The sequence below is a fragment of the Rhinoderma darwinii genome, chromosome 1 (genome assembly GCF_050947455.1).
Source record: "Rhinoderma darwinii isolate aRhiDar2 chromosome 1, aRhiDar2.hap1, whole genome shotgun sequence".
In the NCBI taxonomy this organism is placed as follows: domain Eukaryota; kingdom Metazoa; phylum Chordata; class Amphibia; order Anura; family Rhinodermatidae; genus Rhinoderma; species Rhinoderma darwinii.
In genome coordinates, this window is record NC_134687.1 from 58,230,732 (window position 1) to 58,250,567 (window position 19,836).

Consider the following 19,836-nt stretch of genomic DNA (forward strand, 5'->3'; position numbering starts at 1 on the left):
TTAACATTGGGTGGGCTTAGCCTGTATAATATCCAGTGAATGTGTGTTCAGTACATTGCAAGATAATGTCACCCACCAGTAAAGCTTCCAGATGTGTCAGGTCTGTAAGAAGAAGGCTGCAGTACAGATGGATTATCATCATGGGATCCTGGGACCAGATTTAAGGGGCTCTGTCACCACATTATAAGTGCCCTATCTTCTACATAATGTCATCGGCGCTGTAATGTAGATTACAACAGTGTTTTTTATTTAGAAAAACGATACATTTTGACCAAGTTATGACCTATTTTAGATTTATGCTAATGACTTTCTTAATGCCCTACTGGCCGTTTTTTAGTTTTTGACCAAGTGGACGTTGTAAGGAGAAGTTTATGACGCTGACCAATCGGTGACCAATCAGCGTCATACACTTCTCTCCATTCATGTACTCAGCACATAGTGATCTCGCGAGATCACGCTATGCTGTCACTTACTCACACATTAACGTTACTGAAGTGTTTTGAGAGTGAATAGACATCGCTTCCAGCCAGGACGCGATGTCTATTCACAATCCCGACACTTCGGTAACGTTTGTGTGGGACTTACAGCACAGCACATCGAGATCACGCAGTGCTGTCACTTACAGTGTGATCTCGCGAGATCACGCTTGCTGTCATTAAGTCCCACACAAACGTTACCGAAGTGTCGGGAGTGTGAATAGACATCGCGTCCTGGCTGGAGGTGATGTCTATTCACTCTCAAGACACTTCAGTAACGTTAATGTGAGTAAGTGACAGCACATTGTGAACAACGCAAGATCACTATGTGCTGAGTACATGAATGGAGAGTAGTGTATGACACTGATTGGTCACTGATTGGTCAGCGTCATACACTTCTCTTTACAACGCCCACTTGGTCAAAAGCTAAAAAACGCCCAGTTGGGCATTAAGAAAGTCATTAGTATAAATCTAAAATAGGTCATAACACAGTCAAAATGTATCGTTTTTCGAAATAAAAACACTGCTGTAATCTACAATACAGTGCCAATCACATTATGTAGGAGATAGGCCACTTATAATGTGGTGACAGAGCCTCTTTAAGTACCAGGCCATAAACTAAAGGGTCATATACAGTGTGCATTTAAGATATTTTATTTTATTATTATTTTTTATGCATTTTACATTTTTATTGGCTGTTGTAACACTTCCTTGTGCTAGAAATGAGTAACCATTGAGATGGCGGTCACTTTCCAAATTCACCATCTTGGTGTACTGGTGCACCCCTGGTGCCCCACTATGCCCCAGTGTCAGTGCTTTTATATGGCAAGTGTATGATGTCTGAATGTTTGACTATTCCAGTATATGAATATTATTGCTTTCAAGCAGTGTCGGTGGTGAACACAGGGGCGGACATGCCACATGTGTAACCTGTGCGGTGGCACGGGGGCTCAGAAGTTGAGGGGGCCTTGGCTCCCTATTCTTTATTATAGTGCAAATAAGGGACGAAGCTGCTGTATTTAATTCCATAGCTCTCAATTAATGATGGATTGTTAGAGAGACACAGAGAGACATGCAGTAGCTATTCCAGAGAAAGTGACCCATATTCCATTTTTGCACGGGGGCCCATTTTATGCTTTCGGTCTCTGCCCCCTGTGTGCAAATGTCATGATCCAGTCTTTAAAATGCAGCTTGTATGTTGAATGTAACTTTTTATAAGGTGTTGGCATTGTGCAGTATGTGAATAAATCACATCCCTCATATAACGTGAGACATTTTTATCCATATATCACATGACTGAGACATTTTCTCAAAGAAAAATGATTCTTATGTACCTGACGCTCCTAGTTTTATGTAGGTGTGTGCATGGGTTTTCATTTATTTTATATATCTATTGGATATTTGAATTTGGGGAGAAGAACACTGCTGGCGCACGGTCTTTAGAAACCAAATGGGTTAATATGGTGTCATTGTGAGAAAGATGTGTTGAGATAAGAGCTTAGTGCGGCTAGGCCAACACTAAGCTCTATAGTTCACAAGATTTCTATGCAGGCGTCAGAGAACAGATAAAAGCCAACACGCACACTTTACAGCTATCATCACCTGGAGGATTTTCCACAACAATTCTCTACCCAATAAATGTTGTGTCGGTAAATGCTGGAAGGTGTGCGCCGTTTACTGCTGGTGTCATACGTTACACTGTACGTTGCTTCTCTATCTAGATCTTTGTTTTGGTTAATACATCGCCGCGTTATATGTCATAACCATAAAAAGAGGATTTCCTATGCCCTGGAGGCAATGGGAAAGTTACAGCTTGTAATTGTGGTTTCTGTTTGGAAGCTTATGTGACATCTTGTGTATTACAGGTAGCGTCAGCCTTTTTTAATAATATGTCTGATATCTTGCCTGGGAGGGTATTGGTAAATGTAACCAGAATAAATCATTATAATAATATTCTCCTAAGTGGCTGCACAAGGAACATATTTTGCTTTATTAAGAATAAATGTAACATTGCTTTTTCTCTTTTGTTTTTCAAAAGTCACTAACTTTGTAGTACTAAAGTACAATATTGTTACTTATGCCTTCTGCAAAGAGAGAGAGAGATGATGATAGATAGATAGATAGATAGATAGATAGATAGATAGATAGATAGATAGATAGATAGATAGATAGATAGATAGATAGATAGATAGATAGATAGATAGATAGATAGATAGATAGATAGATAGATAGATAGATAGATAGATAGATAGATAGACATGAGATAGATATTTAGATAGATAGATAGATAGATAGATAGATAGATAGATAGATAGATAGATAGATAATAGACATGAGATAGATAGATAGATAGATAGATAGATAGATAGATAGATAGATAGATAGATAGATAATAGAAAGATAGATAGATAGATAACCTTCAAATGAACAACTTAGTGCTTTGACCTACCACTCCACTTTCCTTGCCTTGTACGTTGATAATATGATGACCCTTGGGTTGGCTTTCATGGAAATGTGAGCTCACCATAGGTTTATATTGCAGAGGCAATGTGGTCAACATGAGCTGGGCCGCCATGCTTAGAAGAGTGTAGCATTTGCAGGGACTACCTCTGTGGTACTATAGCCTCATTAATCTTATGTCATATTTAAGTAATAGCTTCGTAACATTTAGAGAAATTGTCTATTTAACTATTTTAAAATTAACTATTGCATACATTTAAGGAAAAATATGTATTTTTACTTTTTTAATTATTTTTAGGGTATTTTTTGTACTTGCAAGTCACCATTTGCACCACGTTTTTCATTGTCTTTTAGTTTGCTATAGCTTTTGAATGTTTGTATTCTGCTCTCAGCATAATATCTCATCAAGGACATGTTGAGCAGAGATAAAGTATTGTCTCGTATTGATAACGTTTTCATATCCTGTGATGTTATCGTATACCTGCATTAACTAATTGCCTTTGTGGGAGATACTGTATTTCATTTAATACATTTTTAAGAGTTTGTTCTCTTTTTGTCTGTGTGTTGTACTTTACATGTCTGAGAGGGAAAAAAAATCACATTTGGGACAAATAAAAGTTTTTCAGCAAATATCAGTGAGATCAGTGTTTAAGCTGACCAATTTGCCTTGTTTAGTACCAAATCCACTTAATATTGTCTGTGCCATTGTCTGCAAATATTGTATTTTTTTGTTAGAATATTATATAGAAGCTGTTATGGTCTATTAGACTTTTTACTTTTCTTTCAAAGGGGTTGGCCTGTTTAGAAAATAAATTTTCATACACCCTATTAGGGAATTCTGAGTTAATAGGGTGTAAAGGGGCCCTGTTCAGGATTCCCATCTATTTGGCAGGATGGAAAGCGGTTGCAAAGAGCGTCTTCCTTCACTCCAGAGGACCTGTCCTGTATTACATAGACAACTCATTTAATTTGAATAGGCACTGTGTAATACCAAATTTCCCCTGTGGTGGTGCTGCAGGGAAACTGAACACTGGCTGCCATAGATTACAGTTTATCGCTGGGGGTCCCAGCAGGAGGACACTATGCAATCTGCTCATTTTCAAGAGACCTTTCTAACACGTAGGGATTTGTCCAAATCGGAGAACCCCTTTAATTACTGCCATTTAACAGTTAATTTCTAGAACAGTAAAACTTTATCATAATAATAGAAGAAATAAAATCTTATTAATAAGTAGGATGAGTATAGTGAAAATGTTTAGTTTACCATGGATCCTGTATTGCAAAGTTAAAAGAAAAGATATAAATAATTTCCAAAAAGAGTTGTTACGCTTTATTTGGAGTTATGGAAGGGCAAGAGTAGAGAGGAGAATAGTGCTACATTTTAAGAAAGAGGGATTTTCGGTCCCTAATTTAATAAACCATTTAGAGTTGCTCAATTGGCCCAGAGAAGAAAATAAAACCGAAATCAAATTTATTTGGCACCTACCTGAATTAGAGATTAACAAGTTCTCATTGTAGACCGGGAGAGGTCTTCTAAGAGTGAAAGATTCTTTAATTGATGGAAATAATGAAAATTGGGATGAATATAGTAATAAATTCAACATTCCTCAAGAAAATGTTTCAGAATTTGACAGATTTTCATTTTTTGAAGAAAAACACTTTATTTCAGAGAGTATTTCTTAAAAATTTAAGTATTTCTTAAATGTCTAATAGATGCGGGTCCCACTTCTAGAACCCACACCTATCTAAAAAATGGAAGTTACAGAAACAGCGTAGCACAGCGAGCTACGCTGTTTCTACAACTTCCACGTCACAGAGTTGGGGACCCCGGTTCTTGAAATTAGTGTGGGTCCCAGAGGTCTATCCTAGATTTATGGCATATCCTGTGCGTATGCCGTCAGTGTCTGTTGCCAGTAATTGTCGAGTCCTCCAGGTTCACTCAGTGTTTGGACTTCTCTGATTCATTTCACTTTGACTGTCCTTATAGTTTGTCCGCGTGCAGACTGGGCTGGGTCTGGATTTCTGTGTGCTGTTCTGTGCTTCAGACCCAGCAATTACATATCACTACATTTATCTATGCACTTCAGTAATGGGATTCTCTCTGCTTGTCAGATTAGTGTCTTTGTTTGAACCCGGGTTCTTCTCGATGTAGTGTGGAGTGGATATTATCCTGCAGGATTGTTATGTGCACCCTGGTTTACCTTTTACTTATACTGCTGGATTTTTTATATTCATTTTGGTTACCCTTTTACTATTATTGTGCTGCTGGATTTATTACGTGCTTTCTGGTTTACCTTTTACATTTCAGGTACTGTTCTATTCGTACCTCCAGTCATTGGCTGCCAAATGTTCATCCTGATATTCCGCAGCGTCTATCAGGGATTGCTCAGGGTTACCAGGAGGTTCTGGACAGTGGGATTGCTCATATCAGGGCGGCAGTTCCACTGTAGGTAGTGCTTCTCTAGGGTTAGGGCCATTTTAGGGTTTGCCCTGCGTACCTCAGAGCTCGGTTACTGGGTAGCCTGCACCAAGTCTAACTGCAATCTCTTTTTGATCTTAATTTTACTGTGACAATGCCACAATGGGGAAGGGTATAATATCTATTTGCTATGATAAATTACCTAAATCTAAGAAGGAGAAACTGAGCTTTATAAGAAATTGGGAAGAGGACATAGGAATGGAAGTCCCAATTGACAGATGAGATAGAATCTGTAAAGAGGTGAGTAGAGTTAGCAGACAAAGTTCACTGTTAGAAACATATTTTAGGGCTCATTCAGACAAGCATGATTCTCGTCCGCGTGCTGGGCGTTGAAATAACGCACAGTTCATGGACCCATTGATTTCAATGGGGCCATTCAGACATGCGTGAGTTTTCACACAGCGAGTGTCTGTTGCGTGAAACTCACTGCATGTCTTATATTGGTGCGTTTTCACCCACCTAGCTGCCCATTGAAGTCTATGGGTGGGTGAAAACCACGGACAGCACGCGGCCGCACATCCATATGCTAGCCGCGTGTCACGCATCAATTACATAGAGATGCAGAGAATTAAAAAATAAATAAAGGAAGTGCTTGCACGAACGTTAAAAACGCATGCCACACGCAAAGCACACCGATATGAAATGTAGGGAAAACGCGGCGTTTTTTATGTGCACAAATCGGACACGCTAAAGGTGTTACACAGAGCCTGTTTAACTCTATGAAATACAGAGCAGCTGTACTCGCACTGAATCCTCTATACGTCAGGTCCACAAGGGTATGTGTTTGCACATGTGTTTAAGTCACCGACCCGGCGCTGGTATTAGTTTAGTAGCCATAAAGCATCTAATAGAGTCCCTTTAATTTATAATGGTATTTAAGAAAAGAGTAAAAGCTGCACCATTATATTTTGTGTTGGGGACAGATGTGATGGGTGATCATGTGAGAATCACAAGTTACTCCAATTTTTTTTTACCGACATCTAAGGTTTATTTAGCTGAGAATTGGAAAACCAATATATTGAGGGTTGATCAAGCTTTAGACAGGATAAATAATATATTACGTGGAGGAAAGATTGACACTATAAGGTTTGATAGGAGAGATCCATTTTCTGGAATATGAGAACCTTGGTTATGTACATCAATAATAAGGAACATGGTATTATATTGATTTTCAGCAAAGCGGTATAGGGTGAGGTAGGGGGTTGTAGAATGGAGGAGGAGAGACGATTCTGGTGTCTGTTCCTTTTTTAGGGGTGTGTATTTATTAGTGCTTTTTGTTTTTTCTTTGTGATATATTTGTCGGCAAATAATTATTTGCTATGAACTGTAGTTTCCTTAGAATTAGAAATACAATTTGTGATAATGATCATAGTAATTGAAAAGTGAATACAAAAATACATTTGTGAATATATACTTATTATTATTTTGAACAGTGAGACAGCGATAGTGAACCCTCTGCCCATGTCTTGCCTCACTTATACCAGGCCTTCTATTGAACAGGGCCAGGGGGAGGGGTAGGCAATGTAGGTGGCTGCCTAGGGCACCAACCACACTCCTCCTCATAAGTTCTTTCTACAGCAAATCAGAAGCTGTGTCTGGGTAGCCAATAATTCCGTATGACTCATATGTACCCAAATATGTGAACGTTATATGTATATACACGAGAGCCAAACCTGTGTGTTATTGACTGTTAGCTGTCGGCTGAAAGACAGAGGTTGGCGATTGGTCACATTCTGAAACCTCGACCTTGGGCATCAAGAAAGCCTGTTTCACCACTGCTTTTAAATCTCTAAGTTTTGTCTGAGAATCTGAACATATAAACCGTCTTTCTGTCAATTGTTGGTAGCACAGGTGGTGCTCCCAGTTTCATTTAAAGCATTATAGATATTGCAGCCATCATTTTTAATGCTACTCCGCATGAAAACACAACAACTTAATAAAGTGGACCCTTTTCTGGAAAATACATGAACCTTCATTGGTTACAAGAGAGAAAGCTGAGTGTAAGGCCGGATTCACACGAGCGTATCAGATTCATGCGTTGCGTATGCATCAGTGTGCATTGCGTGGGGCATGCGTTATTCACGCACTCGCAAAGCACATCTTTTAAAAAAAAAAAAATATTTTCAATCGAATTGATGCGCAAACCACACACTGTACACGGATGTGGTGGTTGGTTTTCACGCACCTATTGACTTCAATGGGCGCGTATGTGCGTGAAAACGCACCAGTATAGGACATGCAGTGAGTTTAACGCAACAGACCCTCACTGCGTGAAAACTCACGCATGGGTGAACGGCCCCATTGAAATCAATAAGTCCGCGTGCTGCGCGTGATTTCCATGCGCGGCACACGGACATTATTCACATTCCTGTGATTGGGCCCTAAGGAACTTATCCGTTGTGGTATTATACTACACAGAACTACATTTAGATTTGGGTAGAATAGGCTTTTAATGGCAATCTTTTTTCAATATATATTTTAACATATTTAACTCCTTTCTATATACTGTTACTGTTTTGTATTATGTACACCAGCGGTGGAGCTATCTTATCAGTATGTCACTATCCCAGATTACTAGGGGATGGTGGCCTCACTGCCACTAGGTTTTCTTATGTTTTACACTAAGGGTATGTTCACACAATGTGTTTTCAGACGTAATTCGGGCCGTTTACGCCTCGAATTACGCCTGGAAAAATGGCACCATTACGCCTCCAAACATCTACCCATTGCTTGCAATGGGATTTACGGTGTTCTCTTCCCACGAGGCGTAATTTTACATGTCGTTTTCAAAATACGGCGGGTAAAAAGACGACGCGTCAAAAAAAGTGCAGGTTATTTCTTGGGACGTTTTTGGAGCTGTTTTTCATTGACTCCGTTGAAAAACAGCTCCAAAAACGGCCGTAAAATACGCCGCGAAAAACGCGAGTTGTTACAAAAACATCTGAAAATCAGGAGCTGTTTTCGCTTGAAAAACAGCTCCGTATTTTCAGAAGTTTTTGAGTTTGCGTGTGAACATACCCTAAGGGCACATTCAGATGTGGCGGAATTGCTGTTGAATTCCGCTGCGGACAGTCCACAGTGGAATTCTGCAGCAGCCGTTTTTTTTATTTCTTTCTATACATTTTTAGGAAACTTAGTTCAGACGTTGCAGAAAATAACTGTGCGGAAATCAGGCTGCAGTGCAGAATTTCCCCTCCGCAGCAGCTCATGACTTTGCGGAAAAGAAGTGGAATTTCACTGCGGATTTCAGCCTTTGCAATGCAAAAACTGAAATTTGTGGCAAGTCCGCTGTGATATCTGCAACGTCTGAATTACCTGCCAAATAGGCAAATGTTGCAGTGTGGGTTGCGCCCGCACCATGTGAACACACCCTAAGTTTGCCTAGATCCACTTTTAATGGGAAGCAGATTATTCAGTTGCGATTTTCCAGCCTTTTATACCATTGGCACCCAGTATGTCTATTGTATTATATTATATTTTGGCTTTACAGTATCACTGATAGAAAAAAACATGTCCAATCATTGATAAAAAGATTCATAAAGTTAACATACTGTTTGTGTCAGAATTTATCTGGACATGTTCTATAATCAGAAGGCTCATGGTGTCATGGCGGGCTTTCTTGTTCAGAGCACATATATCTGTACCGTGAGATTCTTCCACCAGCCATCTGGGCACAATCACAGACATGTCAGTAATGAAGAGTAAGATATAAGATACTAAAATACCAGTTTGTAAAGCATGTGATCATGTAATTGAAGGCAGTAAGGCACTCTGTGTATATATATATATACACATAGTGCCCTACAGCTGGAAGTTTGTATTCGAGACAGAACAAGATGTGTACATTTCAGCTTAGCTATGTGAGAGAGTTATGAAATAGTTATCATGGAGTTAACATTCATGAAATTCCTAAAGAGACAGCCCATTGCTCATGTGTTACTTTCTTAAGAGTGGGCAATATAATGTAAAGAGCCAAATAGTTACAGGGGTTTTTCCCATGCAAGACATTTATGACATATCCACAGGATATGTGATAAATGCCAGATATTTGCAGGTCCCGCACCTATCTCTAGAACGGGGCCTCCTAAACCTTGTTTTACCTCTCTGTGTTGTGGTTGAAGCGTGTGATTTCCAACCATTAATTACGGAAACAGCGTAGTGAATGGCAGTTATGGAAGCAGCGTAGCATGCGAGCTACGCTATTCCGTTACTACCATTCAGTTCTATGGGACATACGGAAACAGTGTAGCTCAGCGAGTTACGCTGTTTCCGTAATTCATGGTCGGAAATCACACGCTTCAGCCACAACACAGGGAGGTAGAACGGGGTTTAGGCATGAGCCCTTACACAGAAGTTTCACCTCAGAAATAAACTGTGAATACTATCAAATGTCCTGCTCCTTGAATTTGTCCAGTCCTGGTTTAAATGTTTTCATTTTTTTGTTATTTTTTTATGTTTTTAATCATGTAATTTTTTTATACTTTATTTCTTTCCTTTTTTTTTATTCATTTTTCATTTGTGTGCATATTTTTACTCTTCACATTTTCTTTTTCCAGTCACATATTTTGTTTTGATTTCATCATGTCGGCCATATCACCTGGATCAAGTGAAAAAATTGGTATGTAACAGAAGTCCCTTAGTAGATGGTGTTTAAGAGCTAAGCTTTATAAATGGCGTAACGCCATCTTTCTGTCTCACTTCGCTATCCCCCCCCCCCTGCATGATATTAACCAGTCTTGGGCACAAATTTATCTTATTAGCATTTTCAGCTACATAATGAAAATACTCCTCTGTTTGAGCTGTGCACCCCAGGTCTCTCGTGGCTTACTATAAGCTCATGTGTAAACATCGCCTGCAAATGTAACCACAACTGCAATCTAATGTATTCTCATCTCAGTCAATATTACTATACAATATCTGCATATATCTTCCTTTCATATCTTTCTCTGTGAAATAACCAAGTAAAATTTGTACCTTTTGTTGTTTGTTTTTTTTTTTTACTTTGATTATAAAAGTGCATTAACTGTTACATTTTTCAGAACATAACACGTTTGTCTCTCAGACTTTGAGCGTATCTTAAACTTGATGTAGCATTGGGAGATCAGACAGGCAGATGCTTCGGCGACAATCGTGTTGGTGATACACCAGCCGATCTTTGGCTGCCCATAGATAATGTCGCTGGCATTTTTTACTTCTTTAGACTACCCGTTATTGCTTGCCCTTTTGCAACAGGATGAGTTACCACAAGAGGTTCCCTGATCGGGACCCCTGTCTGTGAGCTAGAGCCAAACACAGCCATCATTTCAGCTTTAAACTCTGGAGGACTGCAGGTGTTCATTGAAAACTATATACAGCCTGCAATACTTTATTTTTCCTGTGCCAGCACTGCAGGGAAATTGGGCATGTACAGTATTAATTTTCAGATGATAACAGGTGATGGGAGCAGGTGCAAACGCAGGGGGGAGTTTTCCAGTTGCCCGAAAACTGCATTTTGATTAGGACCAGATTATCATTGGTGCGCCAGCTATAGACCTCACTATCTTTCTGGCGCAGGAGGGTCCCCGCTGGCTCAGGATGCTCTCACATACAATCGGACTCAATGGTATCCGAGTTCTTAAGACGCGGATAAAATTGACAGCGCTGGTGAGGCAAAGGAACATCAGTTTCCTTCTGCACCATTCGGCGCTTTTCTGGAGATGCAGGGGGCGCGAAAACTTCATCATCATTCCACTAGGCCTGTTCAGAAGAGACCAAGCCTGCTTGGCTTGAGGACGGCGTGGAAACGGTTACAGGTGAGTCTACTTGTTGTGGCGTACTATCTACAGGGAGCAGTGTGTTGCGCTATCTACAAAGGGCAGTGCATACCACTATCTACAGGGGGCACTGTGTGGCACTATCTACAGGGGGCCCTGTGGCACTATCTACAGGGAGCACTTAGTGTGGCACAACCAACGCTGGCCTTTACGCTAAGAGTAGTGATCAACACATATTCACTAGCTTGTAATATAAAGGGCTAGGCTGGTAAATCCGTGCAGTCTAATACTCGCAGTTTAAATAGCTTGGTTTAAAAAGTATGCATTTGGGAATCCCCCTTTAATAATCCTGTGCTTGCCCCTTGGGAGGTAATCTGGGGAATGAAACACCCCACAATGAACTGGTATTAAGGGTAAATAGGGTGGTTCTGACTTAACAAACTTTTTGCCACCATTGGTTACATAATAGTGAATAGTTTTTTTTTCGTTTCTAGGATGGAGGTAAGACTTTGTTCACACTGTGTTTGCTGATTACGTTCAGCATATACATCTAGAAGGTACCCAAATAAATTATTTATCATTGCCATAGGTTTCTATGGAACAGGCTTTGACTGGTTTATGTCTGTATACTTTTTATTTTAACCATTGCCAATGCTTTTCAGTGCAACCCACAAAAAAATAAAAGTAAACACTTTTTATAAATAAAGTCAAGGATGGAATGCCTATACAATTACATATGTGTATAGTATATATTTTTATGCAACATATATATGCTGGATGCAAACGGGGGACGCAGTGTGAACAGAGTCTAAGATAGAAACATATGTGCTAACATAAATATTACTACATCATGCACCTCATTAATATTGCAAGGAATATACTCAGCATACATATTTATTGGAAGACATAATTCTTTTACCATAGTAATAGCTGTGGGATGATAAATCGCACATACACTAAGTTTACACACGTTTTTAATTAGGCATTTTGAGACATTCCCTGTGAGAGCTCCAGTAAGACTGCACTGCCTGGCATTGTTACTGTATCATAGCTGAGAAACTGGTGTGTGTTATAGATTTCTACAAATCCAATGCACTAATTCTAGAGAAAATAATAGTCCTATTTATAAAGTAGAAACAGAGAATACAGTTATAGAATTACCGTCACACTAGAGAAATCTATTAGGTTCCTCTAATCTGTCCCGAACTGACCTGACCTGCAGGTAAATAACATATTAATATATATATATAAATATATATATACATATATATTTATATATATATATATATATATATATATATATATATATATATATATATATATATATGTGTGTGTGTGTGTGTCTGTGTGTGTGTGTATATATATATCATGTGTTTTCATTATTTACATTATTTATTTATTTAATATTTATTTTTTTATTTTTTTGCCTTCTCATTTTCTAGAGAAATGAAGAGGTAGATTCTTCTTCCCTCTGAGGCTCTGGTCACACTGCCATCAGAGGCTTCATTCGAAGCATCCATCAGTAGTACCTTTATGCAACACTATTTTTTCTGTAAAAGGGACGGACGCCATGATGGAACCTGACCCATGGGTGCCGTTGGTATCCGTCATACAGTAGATCCGTGAATGCGTCATAATTTCCGTTATAACTGTAGACCACGATGCAAATGTGAATATAGCCTTACGCATATCAATGAAAACCAATGTGCTCTTCCATCAAAACATTTAAATAATTCTAAATTAATTCCCTTCCCCAAATATTTCTATATTTGTTGCTCGTTTTGATAGTTATTCATCAGAATACATAGCGAGTTAGAGGAAGTTTGGAATATTTGTCTGTTTTTTCTTTGTTTTGGGGTATTATTAGAGGAGAAGCTGTATGTACACGTTACTGTATTCTCCCGGCTGCTATGATCAGTGCACATGAATATGGATTAAGATCATCAGGAGAAATCTCACGGCACTTTCCTGTTTGTTGAGTTCCATATTAAAACGTTTGTTTGGCTGTCGTTATAGGCTCCATCCATACTTTTATTATGTAATGGATATTTTGTTCACATCCCTGGTTAACCCAAACTAGAAAAACCCTAGTGAGATATGACCAGACCTGGAAGAGATCATTGAGACGTTAAGTCCCTTTCCCTTCTGAAATGACCAAATAGGACAGTCCTAAGTCTAATACTTGAGTCTTATTGCACTTGAGACCCTCCTATTACAGTTACAGCAGGTCATTGCTTTTACAGGGTAAGAATCATATTTGACAGTTTTTTATGTGTTGTATCATTGCATCAAATAATTTTTCTCTATATTCCTGTAGGGCAGCATACCAGATGAAATTTTGTCTATAACTTGACATTTAATAAATGTATTATTTTGCATATATAGATGCATATATTATGCATACTGCAAGTCCCAGATATTATACAGAATTGAAATGACAGCTGCAGGTATGATCTTGCCTTAGCCATCATTCTAGACATTCTGTAGCCTGCTTGCACAAGGCACAGAACATTTAGGAATACCTTTACAAACAGGTTTGAAGATCTGTTCAGAAAAAACAACTTAACCCATAAAACCTCTTACATATGGCAGAGCCTTATGCACGGAGCCTGCATGGAGGCATATGGAGTCCCTGTGGTTATGTACCACCGTATAGGGTGCCTCCATACGACACTGTATTACAGCGGTATTTACCCCTAAGAGACAAAACCTCCATAATATGGCATCCTATGAAAGCAAGCCATGATTTTTATTTCCCAGTTTAAATAGTACGGAATCCAAAATATTATTATTTTTTATCTCTGTATCAAATCAAAGTCATATGGACATTCAGCAGGTTCCCCTAGAAGACTATGGGCGTCAACTTACGATTCTGTACAACTTTGAAGTTGTATGGAGCCATAATACCATTATGCTCCCACCATTGTGGTATAGCTCCCACCATTGTAGTATAGCTCCCACTATTGTAGTATATCTCGCACCATTGTAGTATATCTTCCACCATTGTAGTATAGCTCCCACTATTGTAGTATATCTCGCACCATTGTAGTATATCTCCCACCACTGTAGCATAGCTCCCACCATTGTAGCATAGCTCCCACCATTGTAGCATAGATCCCACCATTGTAGCATAGCTCCCACCATTGTAGCATAGCTCCCACCATTGTAGCATAGCTCCCACCATTGTAGTATAGCTCCCACCATTGTAGCATAGCTCCCACCATTGTAGTATAGCTCCCACCATTGCAGTATAGCTCCCACCATTGTAGTATAGCTCCCATCATTGTAGTATAGCTCCCACCATATAAGTATAGCTCCCACCATTGTAATATAGCTACCACCATTGTAGTATAGCTCCCACAATTGTAGTATAGCTGCCACCATTGTAGTATAGCTACCACCATTGTAGTATAGCTCCCACCATTGTAGTATAGCTCCCACCATTGTGGTATAGCTCCCACCATTGTGGTATAACTCCCACCATTGTAGTATAGCTCCCACTATTGTAGTATATCTCGCACCATTGTAGTATAGCTCCCACCATTGTAGTATAGCTCCCACCATTGTAGTATAGCTCCCACCATTGTAGTATATCTTGCACCATTGTAGTATAGCTCCCACCATTGTGGTATAGCTCCCACCATTGTAGTATAGCTCCCACTATTGTAGTATATTTCCCACCATTGTAGCATAGCTCCCACCATTGTAGTATAGCTCCCACCATTGTAGTATAGCTACCACCATTGTAGTATAGCTTCCACCATTGTAGTATAGCTCCCACCATTGTAGTATAGCTACCACCATTGTAGTATAGCTACCACCATTGTAGTATAGCTACCACCATTGTAGTATAGCTGCCACCATTGTAGTATAGCTCCCACCATTGTAGCATAGCTCCCACCATTGTAGTATAGCTCCCACCATTGTAGCATAGCTCCCACCATTGTAGCATAGCTCCCACCATTGTAGTATAGCTCCCACCATTGTAGTATAGCTACCACCATTGTAGTATAGCTTCCACCATTGTAGTATAGCTCCCACCATTGTAGTATAGCACCCACCATTGTAGTATAGCACCCACCATTGTAGTATAGCTACCACCATTGTAGTATAGCTACCACCATTGTAGTATAGCTCCCACCATTGTAGCATAGCTCCCACTATTGTAGTATAGCTACCACCATTGTAGCATAGCTCCCACCATTGTAGCATAGCTCCCACCATTGTAGTATAGCTCCCACCATTGTAGTATAGCTCCCACCATTGTAGTATAGCTACCACCATTGTAGTATAGCTACCACCTTTGTAGTATAGCTCCCACCATTGTAGTATAGCTACCACCTTTGTAGTATAGCTACCACCATTGTAGTATAGCTCCCACCATTGTAGTATAGCTCCCAGCATTGTAGTATAGCTCCCACCATTGTAGTATAGCTCGCACCATTGTAGTATAGCTCCCACCTTTGTAGTATAGCTCCCACCATTGTAGTATAGCTCCCACCATTGTAGTATATCTCGCACCATAGTAGTATAGCTCCCACCATTGTGGTATAGCTCCCACCATTGTAGTATAGCTCCCACTATTGTAGTATATTTCCCACCATTGTAGCATAGCTCCCACCATTGTAGTATAGCTCCCACCATTGTAGTATAGCTACCACCATTGTAGTATAGCTTCCACCATTGTAGTATAGCTCCCACCATTGTAGTATAGCTACCACCATTGTAGTATAGCTACCACCATTGTAGTATAGCTGCCACCATTGTAGTATAGCTACCACCATTGTAGTATAGCTACCACCATTGTAGTATAGCTCCCACCATTGTAGCATAGCTCCCACCATTGTAGTATAGCTCCCACCATTGTAGCATAGCTCCCACCATTGTAGCACAGCTCCCACCATTGTAGTATAGCTCCCACCATTGTAGTATAGCTACCACCATTGTAGTATAGCTTCCACCATTGTAGTATAGCTCCCACCATTGTAGTATAGCACCCACCATTGTAGTATAGCTACCATCATTGTAGTATAGCTACCACCATTGTAGTATAGCTCCCACCATTGTAGCATAGCTACCACCATTGTAGTATAGCTCCCACCATTGTAGCATAGCTCCCACCATTGTAGCATAGCTCCCACCATTGTAGTATAGCTCCCACCATAGTAGTATAGCTCCCACCATTGTAGTATAGCTACCACCATTGTAGTATAGCTACCACCTTTGTAGTATAGCTCCCACCATTGTAGTATAGCTACCACCTTTGTAGTATAGCTACCACCATTGTAGTATAGCTCCCACCATTGTAGTATAGCTCCCAGCATTGTAGTATAGCTCCCACCATTGTAGTATAGCTCGCACCATTGTAGTATAGCTCCCACCATTGTAGTATAGCTCCCACCATTGTAGTATAGCAACCACCTTTGTAGTATAGCTACCACCATTGTAGTATAGCTCCCACCATTGTAGTATAGCTCCCAGCATTGTAGTATAGCTCCCACCATTGTAGTATAGCTCGCACCATTGTAGTATAGCTCCCACCATTGTAGTATAGCTCCCACCATTGTAGCATAGCTCCCACCATTGTAGTATAGCTCCCACCATTGCAGTATAGCTCCCACCATTGTAGTATAGCTCCCACCATTGTAGTATAGCTCGCACCATTGTAGTATAGCTCCCACCATTGTAGTATAGCTCCCACCATTGTAGCATAGCTCCCACCATTGTAGTATAGCTCCCACCATTGCAGTATAGCTCCCACCATTGTAGTATAGCTCCCACCATTGCAGTATAGCTCCCACCATTGTAGTATAGCTCCCACCATTGCAGTATAGCTCCCACCATTGTAGTATAGCTCCCACCATTGTAGTATAGCTCCCACCATTGTAGTATAGCTCCCACCATTGTAGTATAGCTCCCACCATTGTAGTATAGCTCCCACCATTGTAGTGCTGCTGCTCACATGCATGCATATAGAGTGAAGTTATTCTTCATTGACATATCGTTCATTCTTTCCTATTTCTTATATAGATCCTACATATCCTGCTGCACTCCACATAGATTGTAATCACTCACATCAGTCTCTCTCCTTAATGGGGATCACAATCTTTTTTTATATCTAAGACTCAGTAGGGTCAAATTCATAGAAAACCAATTAAACAATCAGTAATGTTGGCTAAAGACATAGGATATGTATAAACAGCCCAAATGTTAGTAGTTTTACCTTCCAAACCTCTGCTACCTCAAGCTAAACGGTGCCAGAGGTGTCTGTCAGTCGCTTATCTCCCTGCTCTTGTAGAAATAACATGCCAGTCCGGCCTTTCTAAATGGGCATGTTAATGCAGTCGAGAAAGATAGTCGGCTGAAAAAAGTCATTCATTGGCCAAAAGTATCGTTTATGGCCAATTTAAGGTCAGTTTTATAAAATAAATCATGTTGTCGTATATCTATAAGGAAAATGCAACTGAATATTAGGTATGTTAGGTATGAGATTAGCAAAAGGTTATTATATGAGATTAAGGAAACATGGCTTCATTCTTCCAGAACAGCACCACGCTTGTCCATAGTTTGTGTATAGGTCCAGACAGCACAAGATATGTGTAAGGATGGGGTTTTGCACGAATAGGGGCTCAACCCGAAGATGAGTATAAAAGAGTATCCGGCACACCAATTTTGAAACAAAAGGTATTTTGTTAGCCAGCTGTTATCAGCACCACTAGCGCTCGTCTATGCAGTTTTCCAGCACGGCTCAGTGCCTGATGAAGGTAGTTTAGACAGAAACGTCGCACTCTGCCACTGGCATTAAAAACAAAATAAAAATACCTTTTGTTTCAAAATTGGTGTGCCGGATACTCTTTTATACTGTCCATAGTTTGTGTCCAGTACGGCAACTCCTCTCTATTCAAGTGAATACGGCAGAGCTGCAATACCGGGCACATCCTATGGACAGGAGTGTCAGCAGCATTATTAGAACTTAGTACCTGGGTCAAAACCACAAAACCATCACTGGTAGTTAACCATTGGGTAAGGACCATTTCACTTGCTCCTGCCTTTATTAGCATTTTTTACTTTTTTAATATTTAGTACGGCTCAACACTACCGGTCATATTTGAAAGTGGCTTGCGACCTACAAAAGGTTAAAATGTGGACCACTGCTGTAGTACATGTCACTAAATCTGAATAGGTGTAATGTAGGTAATTTTGTTTTTTTTGGGGGTAAACTATATGGAGAGAATGGCTGCACTGGAGCTCTGTTATAAAGGTCTATATATTATTTTCTAACATGCAGTTTAATGTTGTGAAGCGCTGCAAATATAGAGCTCCACTTTACACTGAGGTTGTACTAGAAAGTAACTTTGAGTAAGAATTCATTCATAGAAATGCATTGAGTTAAACAATCTGTCCTACTCAATGTTACTGCTGCAGTGGTCCATGTCAGGTTGTGACCGTCATCCTCCAGTAGGAGTGAATGGGTGCAACGCAAAATGTGTGACTGTCCTAAGACTTTTGCCATTCACTTCTGCTCTCTACAAAGTTTTAAATCATGTTATGACTTATCTGCAATGAATGGGCCTGTAGGAGATGGTATATCTTAGTTCTCACATTATTTGAAATTTCTTATGTATTAAAGAAGAACCTCACTGTGTAAGGCCTCATGCACACAACCGAAGCCATGTGAACGGCCGTGATTTTCGGGTCGGCCGGCCACGGAGTGTTACCCACGAGCCGCCCGCAAATCGCGGGCCGTGCACATGGCCACATCCATTATTTTCTATGAGCCCGGACCGCAGAACACGGCTGTAATAAGACATGCCCGTTCTTTCTGCGTTGCGGGCTCCTGGGCCATGCACGAACCGTGGAAACCATGGTCGTGGGCATGGGCCCATTGAAATGAATGGGGCCGCAATTCTCCCGTGGATTTTTGGGTTAATTGCGGCAGCAAAAGCACATTTGTGTGCATGGGGCCTTAAAGTGTGAACCCTTGCTTATTCATCTTTTATTTATTTTTTATTTTTTAAATAATAAGGTGCTAGAGAATACATTTTGAGAATGAGGATTATCTAATTTTTTCATAGCTGGCACTCTCAAAAAAGAGGCCCATAGGCACTTTTCCCTCAAAAATGTGCATAGGAAATTATAAATATTTCTGAAATTTAAAACCACTGTATTTAAAATATAAAGCTACAAGACTGGAGGCAGCACTAGAGCTACGAAGAAGCCGATGCTTCAGGAGAATTCTGAATTATATGATAGCAAAGAAATAAATTATATATTTGTACATTTTGTAATTCAAAATGAAATGAATTAAATATTATATTTATGGACATGTTTTAGAACCTATTTGCTTTTTGATTGTTAGTTCTCTTATTACAACATTTTCTTTATAAAACCAAAACTGTTGGTTTTAGAAATGTGTTATTCTATCCAGCAAAGCCAATTGACTTCAGATTCCTCCACAGTGCCAATACTCATGTAGGGATAATAGAGACAATTTATACCACTTGATGAGCAATTTGGTGCTCCTGTCAACTTTTTACTGGTAAGATGATTTACAGATCATCGGAGCAAATACTACTGCTGTTTTGTGGTTCTTATTTTTACTATTAGAATTGAGTGATGAGTCGGTATTATCAGCAACCTTTAGTGACTCCACGTGATTTTTTGAAAA

The 19,836-nt window shown here is 39.8% G+C and overlaps 1 protein-coding gene across 6 annotated transcripts in view; it reads left to right on the plus strand.

Moving 5' to 3' along the window:
* Positions 1–19,836, plus strand: part of PCDH7 (protocadherin 7) — a 748,481-nt gene that overhangs the window by 10,872 nt on the left and 717,773 nt on the right. Inside the window, exon 2 of one of the 6 annotated variants that reach the window (XM_075858945.1) lies at positions 9,972–10,015. The exons of the other annotated variants lie outside the window; for them this stretch is intronic. Coding sequence (XP_075715060.1) covers positions 9,972–9,989 — 18 coding nt within the window. The 3' untranslated portion in view covers positions 9,990–10,015. Of the gene's footprint in view, positions 1–9,971; positions 10,016–19,836 lie in introns of those variants that run through there. 6 annotated transcript variants of the gene reach the window in all.